Consider the following 20,162-nt stretch of genomic DNA (forward strand, 5'->3'; position numbering starts at 1 on the left):
ATGTGATTGGCCAGTATTATCGGGATATTGTTGTGTTTCGAGTTTCATATGCAAATTAGTATTGATTTCATTGATCCAATCGATGAGTAAAATGATAACTAGCACACAAAATTTTAGCACGCCCCATCAAGCATCCTGTCACGCTGTTCGTAAAATGATAATAAATATACAATTAATTTCAATTTCAAAGTTTTTGTCAAAAAATACGGAGGTTAAAGAGACCTTTATTTCAGCCATTCAAGCGGAGTGCACATGCTTGAAAATGAGTTCTTTCTTATTTGTCTAAACTACTTAATGTCCTTAAATATATCTTTACATTTTGAATTTCAAAGTAAATCATTAAAATTATGAAATGTAGGGCTTCATCAAATACATAAGTTTTTTTCACATCGCAGCTGCAGGAACTTTTGAGATATGCTTTTTTGTTTTGTTTTAGCCTTTGACCTAACCATAACGCTACAGTGTCTACAGCTAGCGCCCCACATACATGCAAAGAAACAAGAAACCTTGTTGCCTTGTTAACAAAAGGGTGTTATATCTCTACTCCAATCTAATTAAGATGAGATCTTCCATCCGCTCCCCGTTTTTTTTTTATATTTCCCGAGGAAAATCGGAGAGCGGACGGAAGACCTAATTTTAATTAAATTGGTATATTCTCCGTCAGCAGAGAAGTTGATTCTTCACTTCAAAACTTATATTACATTATGCAGCTCATGGTTCCTTTCGGGTATATAGACACAACGATAAATGTTTACATTTGGAAGTTATGTCAACAATCCGAGCAGTCTGAGATATAAATAGATATAAGGACTGAATAACATAGTGTCATAAACCAGAACGTTCATTTTAAATGATGGAGAGAGAGAGAGAGAGAGAGAGAGAGAGAGAGAGAGAGAGAGAGAGAGAGAGAGAGAGAGAGAGAGAGAGAGAGAGAGAGAGAATGTTTAGTCATTGTATATAGAAATGCAAATCGTAAGTGTAATTTTACATCTCGAATATATAACTAGATTTTAGCTCATCTGAACCAAATTTTATCATTCTGTTTTTCTTTCAAGTCTGTGATCTGCCTCTCATCGTCTGTCCTCCTTGATATTTTTACCCCGCTCTTTTTCCTATTAATCCTTTGTAATGTTTTCTATACAGTATATGTACCTCAGACCAGACTGTAAATATTTTATATGTTATTAATGCACATTACCCATGTACCAATAGGTTGTTCTGGGTGAAAGAAACTGAACTGTAATATTTTTTTGTAATATTATTTTGATTTCTTTCACATGTAGCACCCATTGATGTATATCAACCAAATTTGCACAACGCTTCATTAGGTTAATTTAAGGGATATTTTCTGTGAATCTTTGAGTATATAAATACCGCATCCTGGGCTTGTTGTTATCATGAGTACCTGTAATGTTACAATAATGCTTTCCAAATATCTTCGTGTTGTGTGAATTCAATACTCTTATTGATTTAACAGATAGATTGCTCTTAACACAAATTAATGCTATGGCATTGGCGGTTACAGAATTTTCTTTGGGTTGGGGGCTGGAAATGACCCTTTATCTTTGTAGGGAGGATTATTTCTTGTACACTACATATCTAACGCCTTATATTTTGAATATATCAAGTACAGTTCAATCACTGCTCGAAGGGAGATTATATAGAATGTGGTGCAGAGGTTGTTTGTCTGTTTTTGGTTTGTCAACTCTTTTGGAAGTTGTCCCTTTGAAACTGATAAATTGTTTATGGCTTGAAATACATGTGGTATAATTCTATGCTATAGTTATTGTGGACCGACCTAGAACACCCCTCCCCCAACCGAATTCTGAAATTCTAAAATGTTTTGTAATATGGCATTGGTTTTTTAAAATATGTCTTTTAACAGATTACATCCAATACAACAATGGCAATTTGCAAGAAAAGTGATAAATACTCACTGCTTCCTGAACCAGAGTTCATCACTTTCAGCCTCGATCATGTCAAAGGGCTACGCAGATTTGCTTGCCTTAATGATAAACAAATCTGGATATGTGATATGGAAGTACAGGTCATGAAACTTTACGATACGCAAGGTTCGCTACAATGTTCGGTCCAGACAGAAAAAGAAACCTCTCCATTTGATATTGCAGTGACAAGTGGCGGAGAAGTTGTCTATACTGATGTAAATAACAAAACAGTGTACATGATGAAGAACTCACAGATAGAAGAAATTATTAGACTGAAAAATTGGACACCCCTTAACGTCTGTAGTACGTCATCTGGAGATCTCCTGGTCACAATGAGTAGTTCAAACTTTAAGGAATTCAAAGTCAATCGTTACCGGGGAAATACAGAGATTCGGTCCATTCAGTTTGATGATGAGGGAAGACCCCTTTATTCTCCTGGTTACCTAAAATACATCAGTGAAAATAGAAACCAGGATGTTTGTGTGGCCGATTGCAGAGAACACGCCTTAGTGGTTGTCAATCAGGCAGGCAAACTACGTTTCAGGTATACTGGAAATCAAGCTACATCGAAGAGATCATTTGATCCTTATGGAATAGCTACAGACAGCCAGGGAAATATTCTTGCAGCAGATTGTAACAATCACTGCATCCACATTCTGAACCAGGACGGAGATTTCCTGCGTTATATTGATAATTGTGAACTACGAACCCCACGTGAACTATGTGTGGACCCCAAAGACAATCTTTTAGTGACGGAGTACTATACAGGTGATGTAACTAATGTACTCAAGAAGATAAAATATAAATCATACGTAGACAATTCTAAAGGCGAAAGGTAAAAAATAAAAATCTAACTACGTACCTCCTTGATCAATATAAATAAATCATCTCTGCACACCATAGATTGACAATTATGTAAAAATAAAAAGGAAGAGAATAACGAATTTGTCTTAAAGTACCTTAATATCACTGGAAAAGAATCAAGTGTTGGTCAATAGACATACCGTATGAGTGGAAATTTTAGCGAGACGCAAATTTAGCGATTTGTCCTTAAAGTCTGGTAATTTATTTTTAGCGAGATGTTAATTTAGCGATTTCAAAATGCACATTAAAGTAACTATTAGCAATTAAACGCAATTTATTTTTAGCGATATTTAATTTTAGCGATCCCGGCACCCTCGCTAATAATGCCAAAATTAAATCCTCGCTAAAAAATCTACTTATACGGTATTGCTTTTTTTATGCCTCCTCCTTCCTTTATCTCAATATGACATAAACACCATATATGTTGATATTGTAATTTATTGATCAAAAAATCTTGGTCAAAAATCCAAATATGTAATAGAAACAAATCAAAATATTGTAAAGGAAGTGTACAGTGTATTTCGACTTTATATATTAACTGAAACACTGCCCAGACGTCTCTTTAAAAAGCTGTTTGCAAGTATGAATCAAAGCTCAAAAATAAATGGGGGACACATAAGAAATATTTAATAAGAGTGATAGGCATACATATCCATGCTTCTGAAAATACATATGTACACACTTTAATTGTTCAAAGTATATCTTTTACAATGTCAACCTTCTTCGAATATAAAATCTTTGAAATATAACTTTTACAACTTAAAATGTTTTCATGCATTAATGTTAATAAAGAAAATGTTTAGTACTAGTTTATCCAAACTTTCCACCCTTTGAAGCTTGACCTATGATATCCATAGATATAATTTGCCGCAGTTGTGCGTATATTGACTTCATCTCCAGTTTTTAAAACAACAGGAATTGTATTAGCACAGTTTTCAAAGCCAGGACTTAGGTCATTATTACAGTTTCCTAAGCCCTTTGTTTCACCGTTCACCAAAAGTTCTGTGTCACATATCTTATGAGAATCAACCATAGTTGTCCATGTAAACACATAAAGACCACCAGAGGGTGCCGTGAAGAAACCATTGCGTGGGTTATACACGTTGCCAGTTTGATATAAAACAGTGTCATAGACAAGATTGACCGGAGTATTCCGTTCAAGTTGCAGAACTGGTTTGCTGATGGCTGCATTGAATACAACTGCCTGTTTGTCTGCAGAAGATGAATATTATGAGATATATTGGTTACCACTTGGAAATTAAAGGATCTATTTATAAAAGGAGTTTAGGTAATAGATCTTGACAAATGACAGTTCGTTCTTTCTTTGTCACAGACCCGTACATAGTATGCTTATATGCGGCAAAGGTGGTGGGACTGGGTGGAGGCACAGGAATTTCGAGACCTCACTCCTCAGACCATTTTTGTCCCCCCGCTTGAAAAGTGGGGGATATTAATTTGGGTTTGTCCGTCCGTCCGTCCGTCTTTTTGTCTGTCTGTAACGCTTTCGTTTCCACACGATATCTCAAGAACTCTTTGAGCTTTTGCAATGAAATTTTGCATAGCAACTCTCTATAAACTAAAAAAGACCCCTATTGATTTTGAGGTCAAAAGGTCAAAGGTCAAGGTCATAAATAAGCAAATTCTGTCGGTTTTAACACTTCCGTTTCCACACGATATCTCGAGAACCCTTTGAGCTTTTGCAATGATATTTTACATAACAACTCCCTATGGTCTAAGGAAGACCCCTATTGATTTTGAGGTCAAAAGGTCAAAGTTCAAGGTCGTAAATTTATACATTATGTTTGGATGAAACACTATCATTTTGTTCATATTTCAAGAAGATTTTGAGCTTTTGCTATGTAATCTTATACCAAAACTCCCTAGGACGTCTCTCGCCCCTCTCAAAGTGCCCAGCCCCTTTTGTTTTATTAGTATTTATTGTATTACATGTCGCTTTTTTTAGCACAGGAACATGAGGAAAATTATTACGTATAAAACAGGTTCTCCGTGGACTTTATATTCCTATTACATCTATTAGAACTGTTTAATAAAGGTTAAATTAGACACCATACATTGTGTAAAATTTTGACAATATCGAACGTGAATATATACATGTATGTCACTTCATGTTTTTATACAATTGTCTCCATATTACAGCGGCTCCATGGTCCAGTGGTAATGTCTCTCGCTTCACATGTGAGAGGGCCCGGGATCGCGCCTCGGTTTAACCAACTTTTTTTCGAAATACTTTTCTTTTTTTAATAAATGATAGTATTCAGCATGTGAAATGAAAAATTATTGAGGCCTGGCTTGTACAAACTCATAATGTCATCATTACAGTGTGATAAATATTCCATATAAAAAAGAACCTTCGACACACATAATAAAGAATAATCAATCAAACCTTTATATCCATATTTGCATATTTTATTTGCTTCAGTATACATTTAATAATTCTACAAATTCAGTCAAGGGGATCCGAACCCACGACACCCCCACCCCTACCCCCCCCCCCCTCACCCCCCGACCCCGAACTGTGCATGGTTTACTTTTCCCTAAGCGGGGGACACAAATTCTCTGAATTAGCTTGTTTCGTTTATATGCTATACAATGTAATGCCAAAGCTATATTTTACGGTCGTGCCCCTCAATTTTATTATTTTTCTATTCAAATTAATGATGCAGATTAAGTAAAAATAAATTCAAGAATGCATCAGTAACCATCAAAATGATACACATTTAGAAAATTAAAGGGGTATCCCCATCCGTATCTACATGTATCCTCTTTGCAAATCTAACATAGAATTTATAAATGGTATGTACATGCACGTAAATGTTCAAAATACTAAATCGTAATTATTATGATTGCATGATCAATGATAACATGAAGCTGAATGTTGATAATTCATTTTGAATCGAGGGAAATAAGCATTTATTCATGAAACCAAGACTTAAAAAAACCTTGCTTTTTAAGCAGATGCTTTAGCTTCAGTATGATCATATTATAATTATTAAAAACAAAAGATATACATGTGAACTGTAAGATATTATTCAACATTTATAGGTTCCTGTTTCTTGTAAACTGTATATCATCAAACTTGTTATGTTTGTATTCAAAGAATCTTGTGATTTATAAAAGGACATTTTGTATGGTCATAATTTTACCTTCCAGATTTTTTTCCATAACACCAATTCTGTTCTCTATGATGCTAATTCGCTTTGTTAGATTTCCTGGTTCCTCTACTTCTGTAATACATTCATCTTCACATCGTTTGTGCATTTGTTCGGACATTTCTACTTTCAATTTTAAGTCTTTCATTTGCTGTTTAATGTATTCTAATTCCGCATTGCGTAATTTTATTTCACTGTGAAGTTCACTATATTTCATTTCAAGTACATATGCAGATCCAAAAATAAATGCTACAGCTATCCCTACAATACAGTGTCTTAATGTACTTCCACATTGTCCATCCATTGTAAGAAAATAGCTCCCAAAATCAATAAACAAATTTTGCAAATAAACTCCGAAACGGCTGTACAAGAGTTCTTAATAAAGACTGTTGGAATACGCAAGGCATTAAATGATGTCCGTAAACTATTCCCGATTCAAAGATTTCACTCGCATAGTAAGTATCGTAAATTTAATCAAAAGTCTACTTTCATTTTCGGTTAACAATCTAAAAATATCATAATAGAGAGTAAAGTGGTGGTTTCGGTTTGCGTATCAAAGTTTCTAACATTATAATAAAACTGACAACAAACAAGCGGCGATTCAGCAACGATTAATTTTCGCCAATGAGGAAACATTCTCTATGAATAGAATTCTAAATTAAAGGTTCGTGGCGATTAATATTCGCGAGTCGCGAAACTTGCTGATATTTCTCGCTCGCGAATAAAAGTTGGTTTATAGTATTGATTTCATAAAAACGTCATTTATGAATTATTTAATCAAAGCTAAATTTAAATGATATTATATAAATGGTGCCTGGTTTGGAGGGTAACAGTTGAGTTTGACACCCTAAGGAAAACCATTGTCAACCGACGCGTCAGCATATATCGTATCGACGTAGGAATGGAAATTTCTATTATTAACTGACAATGCGTCGTCGATATATCTAAATGTCGAGTTGAAGGCCAGCGAAATTGTTTTCTTCTTTTCACGTATAAGTTTTTTGCATAAATTCTGCTTCATATGAATATAAAAATAAGTCTGCTTATAACGGAACACAATTTCTACCCATGGGAATTCCAATAGATTGTTGGAATATCTGGTCTCCAAAAACCACATAGATATTGTCAATCAGAAACTCAAGTATCTTTTTGATGTCAACTTCAGAGTACTTATGAGTGCAATCAGAATCTGTTTTAACAAAATTATTTTGCAAATGACCAATGACGAGGTAAGTAAATTTACTAGTTCCATTTTTATTGAAGAAGCAGCTGTCAATTATATCAAAAAGCCTGGATATTTTAATTTGTTAAATTAGGCCTTTGTGTACATATGGGTTGAAAACTAAAGCTCTTTTTTCAATAATTTAAAATATTTAAACAGATCACCCGCATTATAATAATAGCAATAATATAGATCAGCATATTATAAGATAAAATTTCAAACAAGTAAAGCGAAAATATGAATGAGGTACTTTTAAACAAAACAAAAAAAAAAGTCGACAACATACTATGTAAATAATGAAAAAAAGTCATGCAGAATTTACTTTAATGATGAATTATACTTCTTGACAATATCATTGTATCGCCCACGGATCTTACAAAATAATGCCTTAAGCTGATATTATTTTTCATTAACTTGTTTGTCTACAATTTAACTGGTTTTCGAAATTGTTCATATGTCAATTATGAAAAGGAAATTCCTTAGTACAATAAAATATCGCCATCAATTCTTACACCAGCATTAACAAAAACACTTATGACATAACTTGGACAGGAGACTAACAGGCAATATCAAAGGGAAATTAATCTAAATGATGAAAACACGATTTGAAAAACAAAAATATTTATTTCACAAAAGCCACACAATGACAAATATTTTTTTCTGATCTCCAGGACATTTTCTATGACGATGCTTAGGCAGTAAAATATACATGGTTCTAATGTATCCAAAAACAGAAGTATCAAAATTGAAAATATTTTCACCAAACTTTCCATCCTTTAAAGTTTGACCAGTTGTAGCCATGGGCATAATTTGCCGTAGTTGTACGTATATTGACTTTGTCTCCAGATTTTAGAACAACAGGAATGGTGCTTGCACAGTTTTCGTATCCAGGGTTGGCTTCATTGTTACAGTTTCCTAAACCCTTTCTTTTTCCGTTAACCAAAAGTTCTGCATCAAATATCTTACGAGCTGCAACCAATGTTGCCCAGGAAAACATATAAAGGCCATCAGTGGGAGCGGTGAAGAAACCATTGACTGGATTGTACACATTGCCAGTTTGATATATAACTGTGTCATACACAACATTGACCGGAGTGTTGCGTTCCAGATTTAATGTTTTGCTGATGGCTGCATTAAATACAACGACTCTTTTGTCTGCAAGAGAGGCAAAGCATAATTAAAATACAAGGGTTACAATTGCAATTAATGGAATATTTAAAGATGCGAAAAACAAAATAAATGAAACAATGTTTCTGAATGAATACACTTAAATTACAAAAAAAACCCGTCTGTGTAAGTTTATTATGATGAACGATGGGGAATTTAAAGATACCAAAGACTGAAATAAAAGATCACAAGTATGATTGATTATGAGTGCACACACATAAAGTAGCTATGTTTTCTATGGTAAACTATAGATATATATAGTGTAAATATCGCCAAAATAATTGGAATAATACTACTCTCTTACGTTCCTATGGCTATTTTGTTTCTTCCTTAGATTGGCATATTATACAAATGCTCAAGAAAAAACTCTCAGGGGTTTGGTGAAGAATTATTCATTAAAATATAATCTTTCAATATTAAAGGTTAAACAACAATAAGGTCATAGTAACACAAACCTAAGGAAGTATCACTGCAAACGGTGTCCACGGTTAAAGTCAAATTAAGAAGATCTCTCTGTATCTGACTTATCTGCGTTGAAGTCTCATCCCCAGTTTTGTTCAACTTCAAACACTGATCACCTCTGTTATTTTTCTTCTCCATTTCTAGTACTTTGGCTTCCATTTTGGCCATCTGTTTTTTCATTGTTATCATATCATCCACCAAGGAATACATTTGTCTGGTAAGCGATAACCTTATCGTAGTTTCCTGATTCAACTGTTGTCTCAAATTGTTCATTTCTTGGTCCAAAGTCTGGTTGATAAAAACCACTGGTGTTGGAATTTCAGATTTCGTATCCGTTGTAAGAGAGTGCGCTGTTGCTGTGGCAAGCAGCATGGAGAACCAATGGGGAATCATTACTGCTATTTTAAATTTCGAAATAGCCAATAATACACAAAGAAATATTCTTCTCCGTTATGAAGCTCTTCTATAAGTATGATATAGTTATATAATTCATACAATTATATCCAATTCCAGTTTCTTTCCTTCCATAAGTGAAGATTGTTGATTTTTAGAAAGCTATTTACCACAGAAGGAGCCGCAATAAAAAGTACTTAAAAGTACTTAAAACGGTTTAAGTACCTACATGATTAGTGATTATAAATGCATTTGTGAAAGAAAGCATCTTTGTTTGTTTTAAATAAACTGAAGTGCTATCGGAATAGGGATTAGTAGAGTACGTCACATTGCCCTAAGTGCTAATGTCTGCCGACTCAATATTCTGATGGGCTGCATGATCTTCAATTAAGGACAGATTATACAAACAACCTTTGATCAAAAAGTTGAAAATAAAAATTTTAGTCAAGTTCAAAAAAACTAAATGACATAAGTGGAGATATCGAGAATTATTCAAGCTCAAAAGTCCATAAAGCAATACAAAGTAGGAGCAGAATAAACAAGAACCTCCGAAACTTCAGAGCTGGTATCAGGTCCCATGGAGGGGTGAGTATCCCCTGTCGACTGGTCACACCCACCATTTGCTCCTTGTTATGATAGGAAAATACGGAAAATCCGTTGCCATTTTATTTAGTAAATTTCGGACTTACAATAAGTATGAAAATTTAATTGTTCATAGGTAGAGCATGCTCTTGCATATCAAATTAACTGAGAGATATATTAACCCCGTATGCTGCTAATGACGAATGTATATTGTGCACAAGTAAGGGAATTTGACGATTGAAAAGTTAAAGTCATCACGTTTATAACAACGTTTAGTTGATAGAAAACCATTGACTCTTTTTCAAGAATCATGCAACAAAAATGTTTGCCTTGGGAAAGTCCAACCATTTGCGTGCTCTCGGAAAGCTACAATTATTTACTCATGCGTGAAACATATAATGCTTTATTTTTATGCTAACATCTTATTTTCTTTTGTTTTATTGCATGAAAAAATTCACGGAGCGTTGAGTTTTTACTTAGTACTATATTATGACGTCACAATCAAAAGCTTTTTCATCTCTTTTTAAAATGCTTATTTTCTGCCATAGATGTCAGTGCATTTGCCAATCCAATACATTTTTCGAAATAGATCAATTTGAAAAATAATTATTATTCTACAGTTGTACATGTATTTATCTTTAAAATCCTTATCCCTTTCCCCAACCATTTTTACAATAGTGGTCAGCGACTGGATCTTTTTCCTACAACGAAGGATATGGAGATAACGAACAGTATTCAATTTCAAAGTCCATAAAACAATACAAAATAAGAGCAGAGCAAACATGGACCCCCGAAACATTTGGGTGGGATCAGGTGCCATGGAGGAGTGAGCATCCTCTGCCGACCGGTCACACCCGCCGTGTGCTCCTTGTTATGATCAGAAAATAACGGAAAAATCCGTCGTCAATTCAGTGTAAAAAATAATGGACAAACAATTGTTACGAAAAAAAGTCAGTCAGCATTTGACTCAACGATAAATTGTATTTGCTGACAAGGTCATTGTATCGACCATAGAACTTACGAAATGATGACCTTAAACGAGACGGCTGATATTCTAGTTTCATCAACTTGCTTGTCATTAATTTATCTCGTTTTAGAAAATGTTCATACGTAGAGCATGCTATTGCGTATCGAATCAACTTAGATGTATATACTCCGTATGCAGGTGATGAAGGTATATTGCTGCATACGTAAGGGAAGTTGACGATAGAAAAGTCATCACGTTTATCATATAGTTTTGCTTGTTAGATTACCATTAGCGTCTTTTTCAAGTAAAACATCCAAGTAAGAAACAGAAATGTCAGACTCTTTGGTATCTTTTATCTTAAGCTCACTAGGATATATCGTATCGACGTAGGAGTGGAAATTACCATTGTTAATTGACAATACGTCGTCGATATATCTAAATGTTGAGTTGAAGGCCACAGCAGGTGTTTTCTTCTTTTCAAGCATAAGATTTTGCATAAATTCTGCTTTATATGAATATAAAAATAAGTCTGCTTATAAAGGAGCGCAATTTGTACCCATGGGAATTTCAATAGATTGTTGGAATACCTGGTCTCCAAAAACCACATAGATATTGTCAATCAGAAACTCGAGCATCTTTTTGATGTCAACTTCAGAGTACTTATGTGTGCAATCAGAGTCTGTTTTAACAAAATAATTTTGCAAATGACCAATGACGAGGTAAGTAAATTTATGAGTTCCATTTTTATTGAGGAAGCAGCAATTTAAAACTACATGGAGCTGAAGGCACAGGTTTATACTGTTGAAAAGGTATTGAATTCAACAATTTAATAACATTATTATCCCACGAAAATGTGGAAAGTGTTATGTAGTTGTGATACTATACAAAGTAATTATGGAATACCCTCGTGTATATATATCATGTAATAAATGGAGATAATGAACAGTTTTCAAGCACAGAAGTCCATTTACAATACAAATGCAGCAAAGCAAACATGAACTTCTAAAATATCAGAGGTGGGATCAGGTTTTATGGAGGAGTGAGCATTCCCTGCCGACCGGTCACACCTGCCATGTATATGAATTGTATATTATACTAGATGAATAACTCAACAATAAAAACCGTTATATCCGAAAATCCCATTTTTGAACTAATTCTACCTAAGCATATAAAATATTTGCCTTCTTCATTAATTGAACTTTTTAGAGCAAAACGTTCCACATGACCTTTATACGTATTAAATTTGTTGCTTTCAGTCAAGCCCTGTAAAAGTTGTTACATTTCATTCATATAATTTTGTATGGAAAAAATTCTTATTAATTTTATATGGAAAAAAATCTTTTTTTTTTTTAATGCTTTATTTTTGAAAATTTTTATACTTACAAAAGAAAACAAAACACACACACAAAAACACACCCTCACACACCACATGCACTCTGTGCAACCCTCACACACCACACGCACTCTGTGCACCTTTCCCAAATACCAGCTTTCATAATTACACCTTAAGTAATAATTGGAATTATGTATGACAAATCAAATCAAACATTGCCCATTTATTATACATTTTAGTTCTACAATGAAAATTGCTCTCACAATATTTTTCAATTTTCCTATAATACTTAAAAATGTTAACAGCTTCTGTAAATTTAGGTATAGTACATTGAGTTCTTGAGTAATACAAATACTTTTTTCCTAACAAGATGAGAAAATTTTCTAAACAACTTCCTTCAATATTACCCAGCATCACCTTTTGTTTTGAAATTACATAATCATTTTCAAATGCTTGATACCAATTTTCAAAATTTTTCCAAAAAATAGATACATGTTTACAATCATAGAAAAGATGAATCAATGTTTCTAGATCTGTTTTACAGAAAGAGCAAAGATTGTTTTCAGCAATTTTTATCTTGTAAAGAAAAGAATTTGTGGCGAGGAAGCCCATAAGAATTCTATATTGAAAGTAGATTATTTTGGTGTCCTTTGTGCAAATGGAAGCATTCCGAAGAAAAAATTCCCAGTGTTTTTCTGTAATAGGTTCATTTAAATAAATCTCCCATTTTAACTTTTTGGATTCTGGTGCCACAAAATTCTTATCTTTTATAATTTTATACAGAAATTTTATACTTGTCACAGACATCATTTTTTGTATAACACATTTCTCTGGTGCTGCAAGTTGATTGCCTCTTTCTGTCATATAAACAGTTACTTCCCTTTTGACTCTTGCTGGTACTCTTGATATAATATTAAAATAATTTAAAAAATTATTAGTACCAACTATTTTTTTAACATCATTAAAACACCTAAATTTTCCATCATCCGACAAGTCTTTCAATTCTTTAATACCTTTTTCCACCCAAGTCTTGTAAAAACTCCAAATCCTATATGTTACACCATCGTCAACTAAGCTCTAGGGTCTGTCTACTTGACTAAAGAACAGGTAGAACTAGAAATTGTGTTACATCCAAAACGATTCTTTTTCTGGTCGTCATTACTCGTCAATCATGATATAAGATTGCCTTTTCAATCTGTGATACAGATATAGGGAGAATAAAACGGGATTTTTTTTTCACGAAGAGGAACATTTTTCATGAAAATTTTCAATGTCTTAGTGACACAATACTTATAGATTCTTTCGGTAAGGAAATAAACTTTGGGAATCATAAAGAAAACAGATTTTATCTCCCTATCATTTTTAAAATTATTTAAAAAAAAATACATCCAATCAATTACTGCAATGATTATACTAAATTCACAAATAACACAGTTTTCATTTAAGGTTTTTGCAAAGTTCTATTTTAAAAAGTATAATAACAAACCAATACGCTGAAGTTAAATTCGAATGTAAGAGAGAAAAACAGAATGTTAGTTTTATTGACGGATATGTGTTGCTGTGATACAGTGCATCTTAAATAGTTTGTTGTAACCAGCTCAGCCATGTGTAACGCAAACGAAAGGAGCGTTTAAATACTTTGGATCGTTCTTAAAATAGAACTGTATAAGGCAGTTTTTTTATTTAAAACATTCCAATTTCAATTTAAAATGCAATTTCATAGCTTAACTCCTACAGATCACGAAACACTGATAACACGTCACGGCGACAATGGTAGATCCAGAGAGGTTTACAACCAAAGCGACATAAGCATACTATCTTATTAGGAAAGGCACTTTAAAGGAATTTCTCCTTGGTCAGGGTAAATCATAGCCCCAGAATCTGCACCTTGAACAAAGCGATTAAAAACGTATATCTTTTCAGACATTAACATGAAATACTCTGACTGAAGAAAAGAAAATGCAAATCTGGAGACACATTTTGGAAATATCTTTATATATAGTTTGTTTATAATAAAAAATTTTTTTTTTGAAATTCCTTTCAATTCAGATCTTATTTTACTGAATTTAGATTATACCATATGATTACTTAGCCAACTGGTTTGTACTTTTCTGTTTTCCTTGTAGACAGAAATGTTTATCATCAACAATCGCTATGTCTCTTTAATCAAAATGACTTATTGTTCATTGTATAAAAATAATATCTATGTATGATATTTACGTTGGAATAACTTGAGAACACTTGATTCAAAGTTTATTCGAATTCAATATTGTGTACCTGCTAATAAGTATTGTGAAACTAATTCATACATATATATTGTTATATAAATCTTTAATAAAATTATATAATAAGTAATAATTTAAACATTCAAATGCTTTATTTGGTTGTAAGTATGCGTTTGGGAATTAATGTTGCATCTGTTGCAGTTTCCACCAAGGGAAATGATCTGAATAAAACTAAATCTAATTCTTTTAATGAAGCTTAAAATCACAAAAGTTTCAACTTTTCTGACACAACGGTTCTCGGAGAGTTGTTTAAAGATGACAATTAATTTTCACAAATCCTTAATTACTTTCTTCTAAAAAAAAGTATAACTCTTCACTTTAACAAACCTGATTTCCCTATATCCGCGATTGAAGTAATTGGTCAAGTATTTATTAAGAAGACGTTGAATATATCAAAAGTTTGCCGACGGACGACAGACTGAATAGGATCAGAAAATCTCACTTTTTCACTTATTTTCTGCCATACACCTTGTCTATCCTTATGTCAGTTTGTATGTATGTGTGCATCAATCCCTCTTTTTTCACGATCTTAAAAATGTGCCAACGACAAAATGTGCTAATGGGTGACTGTAACTTTTGTCCACTGCAGGAGGAAGATATGGTTCGTTGCCAGTGACAATATGTAATGATGGAAGACAAAATGTGCAGTGAAGATAGGAACATATTGTCAACGACAATATGTACAAAATGACAATATATACCGTCAAACGCACACCTTATACTTTTTCTCATTGTCAAGTGTCGACATCTAATAAGTATACCAATGGATGACGTCTTTTGTCATGGGCAACAAGAGTCTGAAGGTTTTTTCAATACTAATTAAAACAGAAGACACGATCGCGTGAAACCATATCAAATAAGTATATCTCTGCTGGTTGGAGGAGAGGCAATGCCTTTATCATCTGATTAAAGAAAACAGGGTTTGAAAAAATTTCAAAATATATATGTCAGAAAATGTTTTGGCTTCTTTATTTTCTTTTTACCAGACTGTCCATCCCTTAAAGGTTGACCAATGATACCCATAGATATAATTTGCGATAGTTGTACGTATATTGACTTTGTCACCAGATTTTAGAACATCAGGAATGGTATTTGCACAATTTTCAATTCCAGGATTGTTCTCGTTGTTACAATTTGCTAAGCCCTTTCTTTGACCGTTTACCAGAATTTCTGTATCAAATATCTTACGGGTTAATGCCAAAGTTGACCAAGAAAACACATAAAGACCACCAGTTGGCGCTGTGAAGAAACCATTGCGTGGATTGTGCACGTTGCCAGTTAGATATAAAACTGTGTCACACACAACATTGACCGGAGTGCTGCGTTGGAAATCTAATGGTTTGCTGACGACTGCATTGAATACAACAGATCTATTTTCTGCAAGAAAAGTATAGTGTATAGAATAAGGGTTGATGATAAAAAAAGGTAATATACCGGTATTGTTAACCAACTTTTGTTCGGGTGGGAGAACTATTCGCGAAGTTCGCGAGAGTCTCGTCATTGCGAATATTAACTCGCCGCGAACCGGTCCTAAAAGCCTATGTGTATTAATAACAGATCCAAACAGACCTGGTCGCGGAAATTAATCGTCGCGAAGAAGTTTACCCCCGGTGAATCGCGAAATAAAATCGTAGCGAATAAAAGTTTGTTTACAGTACTCAGAAACAGATTTTCGATATGTAACGTTTTATTTAAGATCATACAAACCCAAATATGCGCCGTTGCAAAGAGCATCCACGGTTGAATTCAAATTAAGGAGATCTTCCTGTATCCTTCCAATTTGTACGGAGGTCTCATCAAAAGTATTACTCATATTCAAATACTGATCTAGTCCTTTATGCAGTCTTTGATTGGCGAGTTGAAGATCATCCTCTTTCGTCTTCATTTCTTGTACTTTGACTTCCATTTTGGAGACCCAAAACGAAATCATTGCTGTAGTTTTGAATTTCGAAATCGCATAACTAATTGTTTACAAAGAAATACTTTTCTTGTTTATGAAGTTCTTCTTAAATTATGATACAATAATATTATTCATACAAGTATATCCAATTTCTTTCTTTCCATAAGTGAATATTGTTGATTTTTAGAAAACTAATATACCACAGAAGGAGCGGCAATAAAGAGGACTTAAATCGGTTTAAGTACCTACATGAATAGTGAACATAGATTCATTATGAGAAACAAAGCATTATTTGATTGTTTTAAATACACTTAACTGTCATCGGAAAAGAGATAAGTAGAGTACGCCACATTGCCTTATATGCATGTATTAATGTCTGCCGTCTCAAAAATATAACCCCGTGGGGATCCGGTTTAGAATAGGTCCTCAGTACCCCCTTGCTTGTCGTAAAAGGCGACTAAATGGGGCGGTCCTTCGGATGAGACCGTATAAACCGAGGCCCTGTGTCACAGCAGGTGTGGCAAGATAAAGATCGCTCCCTGCTCAAAGGCCGTAAGTGCCGAGCATAGGACTAAATTTGCAGCCCTTCACCGGCAATGGTGACGTCTCCATATCAGGGAAATTTTCTAGAGATGGACCAAACAAACTTTTATCAGAAACATTTGAAAATAACAATTTTAATCAAGTTTACATTAGTTATATAAATAATATTCTCCGCGCAGAGTTTTAATTTTTATCTGAAGTAACAAAAAATTATAAAATTATAAAAGTGCGTTGCAAAGAGGGAGAATTTTAGACACAATAAAAGATTTACAAAATTTCAATATTTTAGAATTTTTTTTATTTGTAATATTCACAATAAAAATAAGTCAAAATATGTTTTAATCTAATTGTCCTTATTTTGTGTGTTTGTGTCTGTGAGTGGGTTTTTTTTTGTATCATTAAAAGCAACAAGTACTTGAATTTATAAATAATTCCTCAAAATTCTACCCCTATACAGTTTGCAGGATAGTCTGATATCCACTTAAGAAAACGTTTTCTATCACTTCACATTTAGTTTTCAGCAATTTTTCCTCGTTGTAAAGGCTTTTTAAATTTGTGTTTTTTAAACTTCCCTCATTACTTAACTGTCCTTTAACAAGATCAACAACTTTTGGGCGCCTATGTCTGACCATTACGTTTCAGCATTTAAATTTTTGGTTCAGATTTTATTCGGTTGATCCTTTTCTACAAATTGTCTTTGTCTTATATAGAATCACTCATTGACTTTATTTTTATGACTTGCCTGTAAAATACATTTTGATTCTTCTAATATTTTAGAGAGTTTTTCAGGATCTTTCCGAGTATCTTTATTTTTTGCCCCATGACGTTGTACAACATTATCGTATGTGTCATTTTCACTGAGGACTATCTATAGCTACGATGGGGTATCAAAAAGTTCGTGGACTAGCGCCATCAAATAAAAACCGCTTTAAGTACTTCAACCAGTTTTGAAATATCTAATTAGCATCATCTTTTCTATCTATAGTATAAACCACAAATCATAAATTTTATTCTTTAATAAGTTAAAATAATGTTTTTGTAAGCAATGGTATGTCCAGGCGGCGCAACCTAGACAACGACGTTTTTTTCTACCTTAAAAAAACTGAGAAAAAACTGTTTTGATATGAACATTTGACATCCAAAAATCCCGTTAAATCAGGTATGTGTTGGGACACTATTGTTCTATAAAGTATGGAATTTTTACCCCATTCTGGAATTTCTATGAAATTTTATCATAATTTTTACATGGAGTATCCAAACAAATATTGCTTGAAAATGTCGTCAAAAAGGGGGAGGGGTGCCATTTTCAAACATTCTAATGTTTTGCCCCTGAAAAAAAATTATATAGACCTAGGAAATGTTTTAACTGGATACGGAGAAATTATATAGAAATTATGCATCCAGAGTACTTGTTTTTTAAAGCCAAATAGATTCAGAGAGAAAAGAAATGCACAGTTAATGTTGATTTGTAGTCAAGGTGTGAAAAATTAATAACGTCAAAAAATGACTTTGAACATGTGTTATAGATATTGAACTTCAAAAAGCGAAATATGAAAATATGCTGGCACCATCAAGCGAGGATCTTAAGTTTGCCATTGTAAGAATCAATTTGCAATATTATAGGCATCATAGCCACTGTTCATGACATTGTAAAATCATGTAAACAAGACGGATTGAATCCTAACTCAGCTTAAGGAAATTGCGTCAAAATAAAAGTATGAGGTAGAAGAAGCAGACATTGAAAAACAATGACGTTGTCGGACGTCATAAAACTAAACGGCGAGAGCGCCGAGAGATGATATAATGTTGCGTTTAATTTATAATAATTTGGGAAGTAATGAACGTATCAAGCTAGAATTTTGAACATTTCTTTATTTTTTTTGTTCTTTTATATTCCATAATTTTTTTTTTAAGCTCAGACTACAAAGTACTAATTTATAGCCTCAGTCTACGAACTTTTTGATAACCCCTCGAATATCCTGAAGTTAATTTCTCTTCATCGAAGCTAAATATTAAGCCATGATTTGGAATATGAAACGAGTAATAATTCTTGATTTGAACCTCTACGATTTAGTTTTTGCGTTTTTGCTCTATTTAACAGAGAGCATGACTACAGACATTATTTAGTGTATTGTTTGTAAGTTACTTAATTTTGATCTGCTCCGCGATCTGATTTTTGCATTCTCAAAATCTGGATAGGTTTAAAATAAATCGTGAAATTTTATTTTTTTTTAACACGAACTATTTGAATTATTTAAATTCTTCAGTGAAGATCGTCCGTTTAAAAAAGAATTCAAACTTTCGGGAGCAAAGGGACAATCTAAAAATGACCTACATCAGCATTAATTGAGAACTATGTACATGAATCGTCACACAACTTGGGACTGCCCTTTCAATGTTTCCAGTTATAAATAATGAAAAAACAAAAAAACAATTATATGGCGGAGAATTTTGAATCTGACTGGTAGCCATCCATTTCGATGTTTCTAAGGACATATACTCTTAAAATGTTCTAAAATCATTACCGGTACATATTTATTGAAAAACCTTTTGAAATACAAAGTCTGGAAAAATACCTCTGCAATGTTAAACATGTTTTAATGCATTAGGCCTAATGTTAGCATAAAAAATGTTTAATATATGCCAGGATTGCCTTCATTATTACAACGTCCTAAGCCTGTTTTTTGACAGTTCACCATAAGTTCCGTGTCACATACCTATTGAGGTAAAGCCAAAGTCGCCCACGAAAAGACATAAAGACCAGCAGAGGTCGCTGTGAAGAAACCGTTTCGTGGGTTATACACGTTGCCAGTTTGATATAAAAATGTGTCATACACAATATTGACCGGAGTGTTGCGATTAAAAGTTAATGATTTCCCAAGGGCTGCATTGAATACAACAGTTTTATTTTCTGGAACAGATTAACAAAAATAGTTTTAGGATTATTATAGGAAAGTCAAAAGCAGTAGTGGTATCAATTTATCTTCGAACGCTACGACAACAATAAAAAAAATATGTATTTTTAACTAGGTGTGTTTGTGAAACACTATGCACTCGGCAGCAACGAAGTTCGAAAAAACTATTTTAGCATATAGCTATAGGTCACAGTCAATGCCAAAAAGTGATTGACCTTGGTCCCATTTGAAAGAACGTTGTTAGTAGAATATGTATATTAGATATGAAGTTTCTCCCAGGAATCAGAAGTTATGGCGAAGGTTCAAAAAACCTATTTTAGCACCTTGATGTCATTAGATTAAGCTTAATTTGTGGAGTAAGTATGCCAAATATAAAGTCTCTATCTTTCAAGGTTCAAATGTTATGGCATAGT

At 33.4% G+C, this 20,162-nt stretch overlaps 4 protein-coding genes across 6 annotated transcripts in view; 1 reads left to right on the forward strand and 3 right to left on the reverse strand.

The window, feature by feature from the left end:
- The first annotated feature begins 1,903 nt into the window (after positions 1 to 1,903).
- LOC134247995 (tripartite motif-containing protein 2-like) lies at positions 1,904 to 2,785 on the forward strand. The gene has a single exon (XM_062730414.1). It carries the CDS (start codon positions 1,904 to 1,906, stop codon positions 2,783 to 2,785), a length of 882 nt encoding a protein of 293 aa, XP_062586398.1.
- A 460-nt stretch (positions 2,786 to 3,245) lies between these two features.
- On the reverse strand, positions 3,246 to 6,477 carry LOC134247982 (uncharacterized). Its single transcript, XM_062730397.1, has 2 exons — positions 5,975 to 6,477; positions 3,246 to 4,022 (listed from the first exon to the last, which is right to left on the reverse strand). The coding sequence occupies exons 1-2, from the start codon at positions 6,282 to 6,284 to the stop codon at positions 3,616 to 3,618; spliced, it is 717 nt and encodes a 238-aa protein (XP_062586381.1). The 5' UTR covers positions 6,285 to 6,477; the 3' UTR covers positions 3,246 to 3,615.
- Positions 6,478 to 7,806: 1,329 nt separating this feature from the next.
- LOC134247981 (uncharacterized) overlaps positions 7,807 to 20,162 on the reverse strand; it is a 171,785-nt gene continuing 159,429 nt past the window's right edge. Inside the window, exons 1-2 of one of the 2 annotated variants that reach the window (XM_062730395.1) lie at positions 8,825 to 9,370; positions 7,807 to 8,357 (exon numbers count right to left, since the gene is read on the reverse strand). In XM_062730395.1, the coding sequence (XP_062586379.1) occupies positions 7,960 to 8,357; positions 8,825 to 9,224 (798 nt within the window). In that variant the 5' untranslated portion in view covers positions 9,225 to 9,370 and the 3' untranslated portion in view covers positions 7,807 to 7,959. Of the gene's footprint in view, positions 8,358 to 8,824; positions 9,371 to 20,162 lie in introns of those variants that run through there. The other variant, XM_062730393.1, reaches the window with a different exon arrangement.
- Positions 14,955 to 20,162, reverse strand: part of LOC134247986 (uncharacterized) — a 132,583-nt gene continuing 127,375 nt past the window's right edge. The window contains exons 1-2 of one of the 2 annotated variants that reach the window (XM_062730402.1): positions 16,099 to 16,448; positions 14,955 to 15,768 (exon numbers count right to left, since the gene is read on the reverse strand). In XM_062730402.1, coding sequence (XP_062586386.1) covers positions 15,371 to 15,768; positions 16,099 to 16,321 — 621 coding nt within the window. In that variant the 5' untranslated portion in view covers positions 16,322 to 16,448 and the 3' untranslated portion in view covers positions 14,955 to 15,370. Of the gene's footprint in view, positions 15,769 to 16,098; positions 16,449 to 20,162 lie in introns of those variants that run through there. The other variant, XM_062730403.1, reaches the window with a different exon arrangement.

The sequence above is a fragment of the Saccostrea cucullata genome, unplaced genomic scaffold (genome assembly GCF_032062105.1).
Source record: "Saccostrea cucullata isolate Sc308-1 unplaced genomic scaffold, CSIRO_AGI_Scuc_v1 ctg448, whole genome shotgun sequence".
Lineage (NCBI taxonomy): Eukaryota > Metazoa > Mollusca > Bivalvia > Ostreida > Ostreidae > Saccostrea > Saccostrea cuccullata.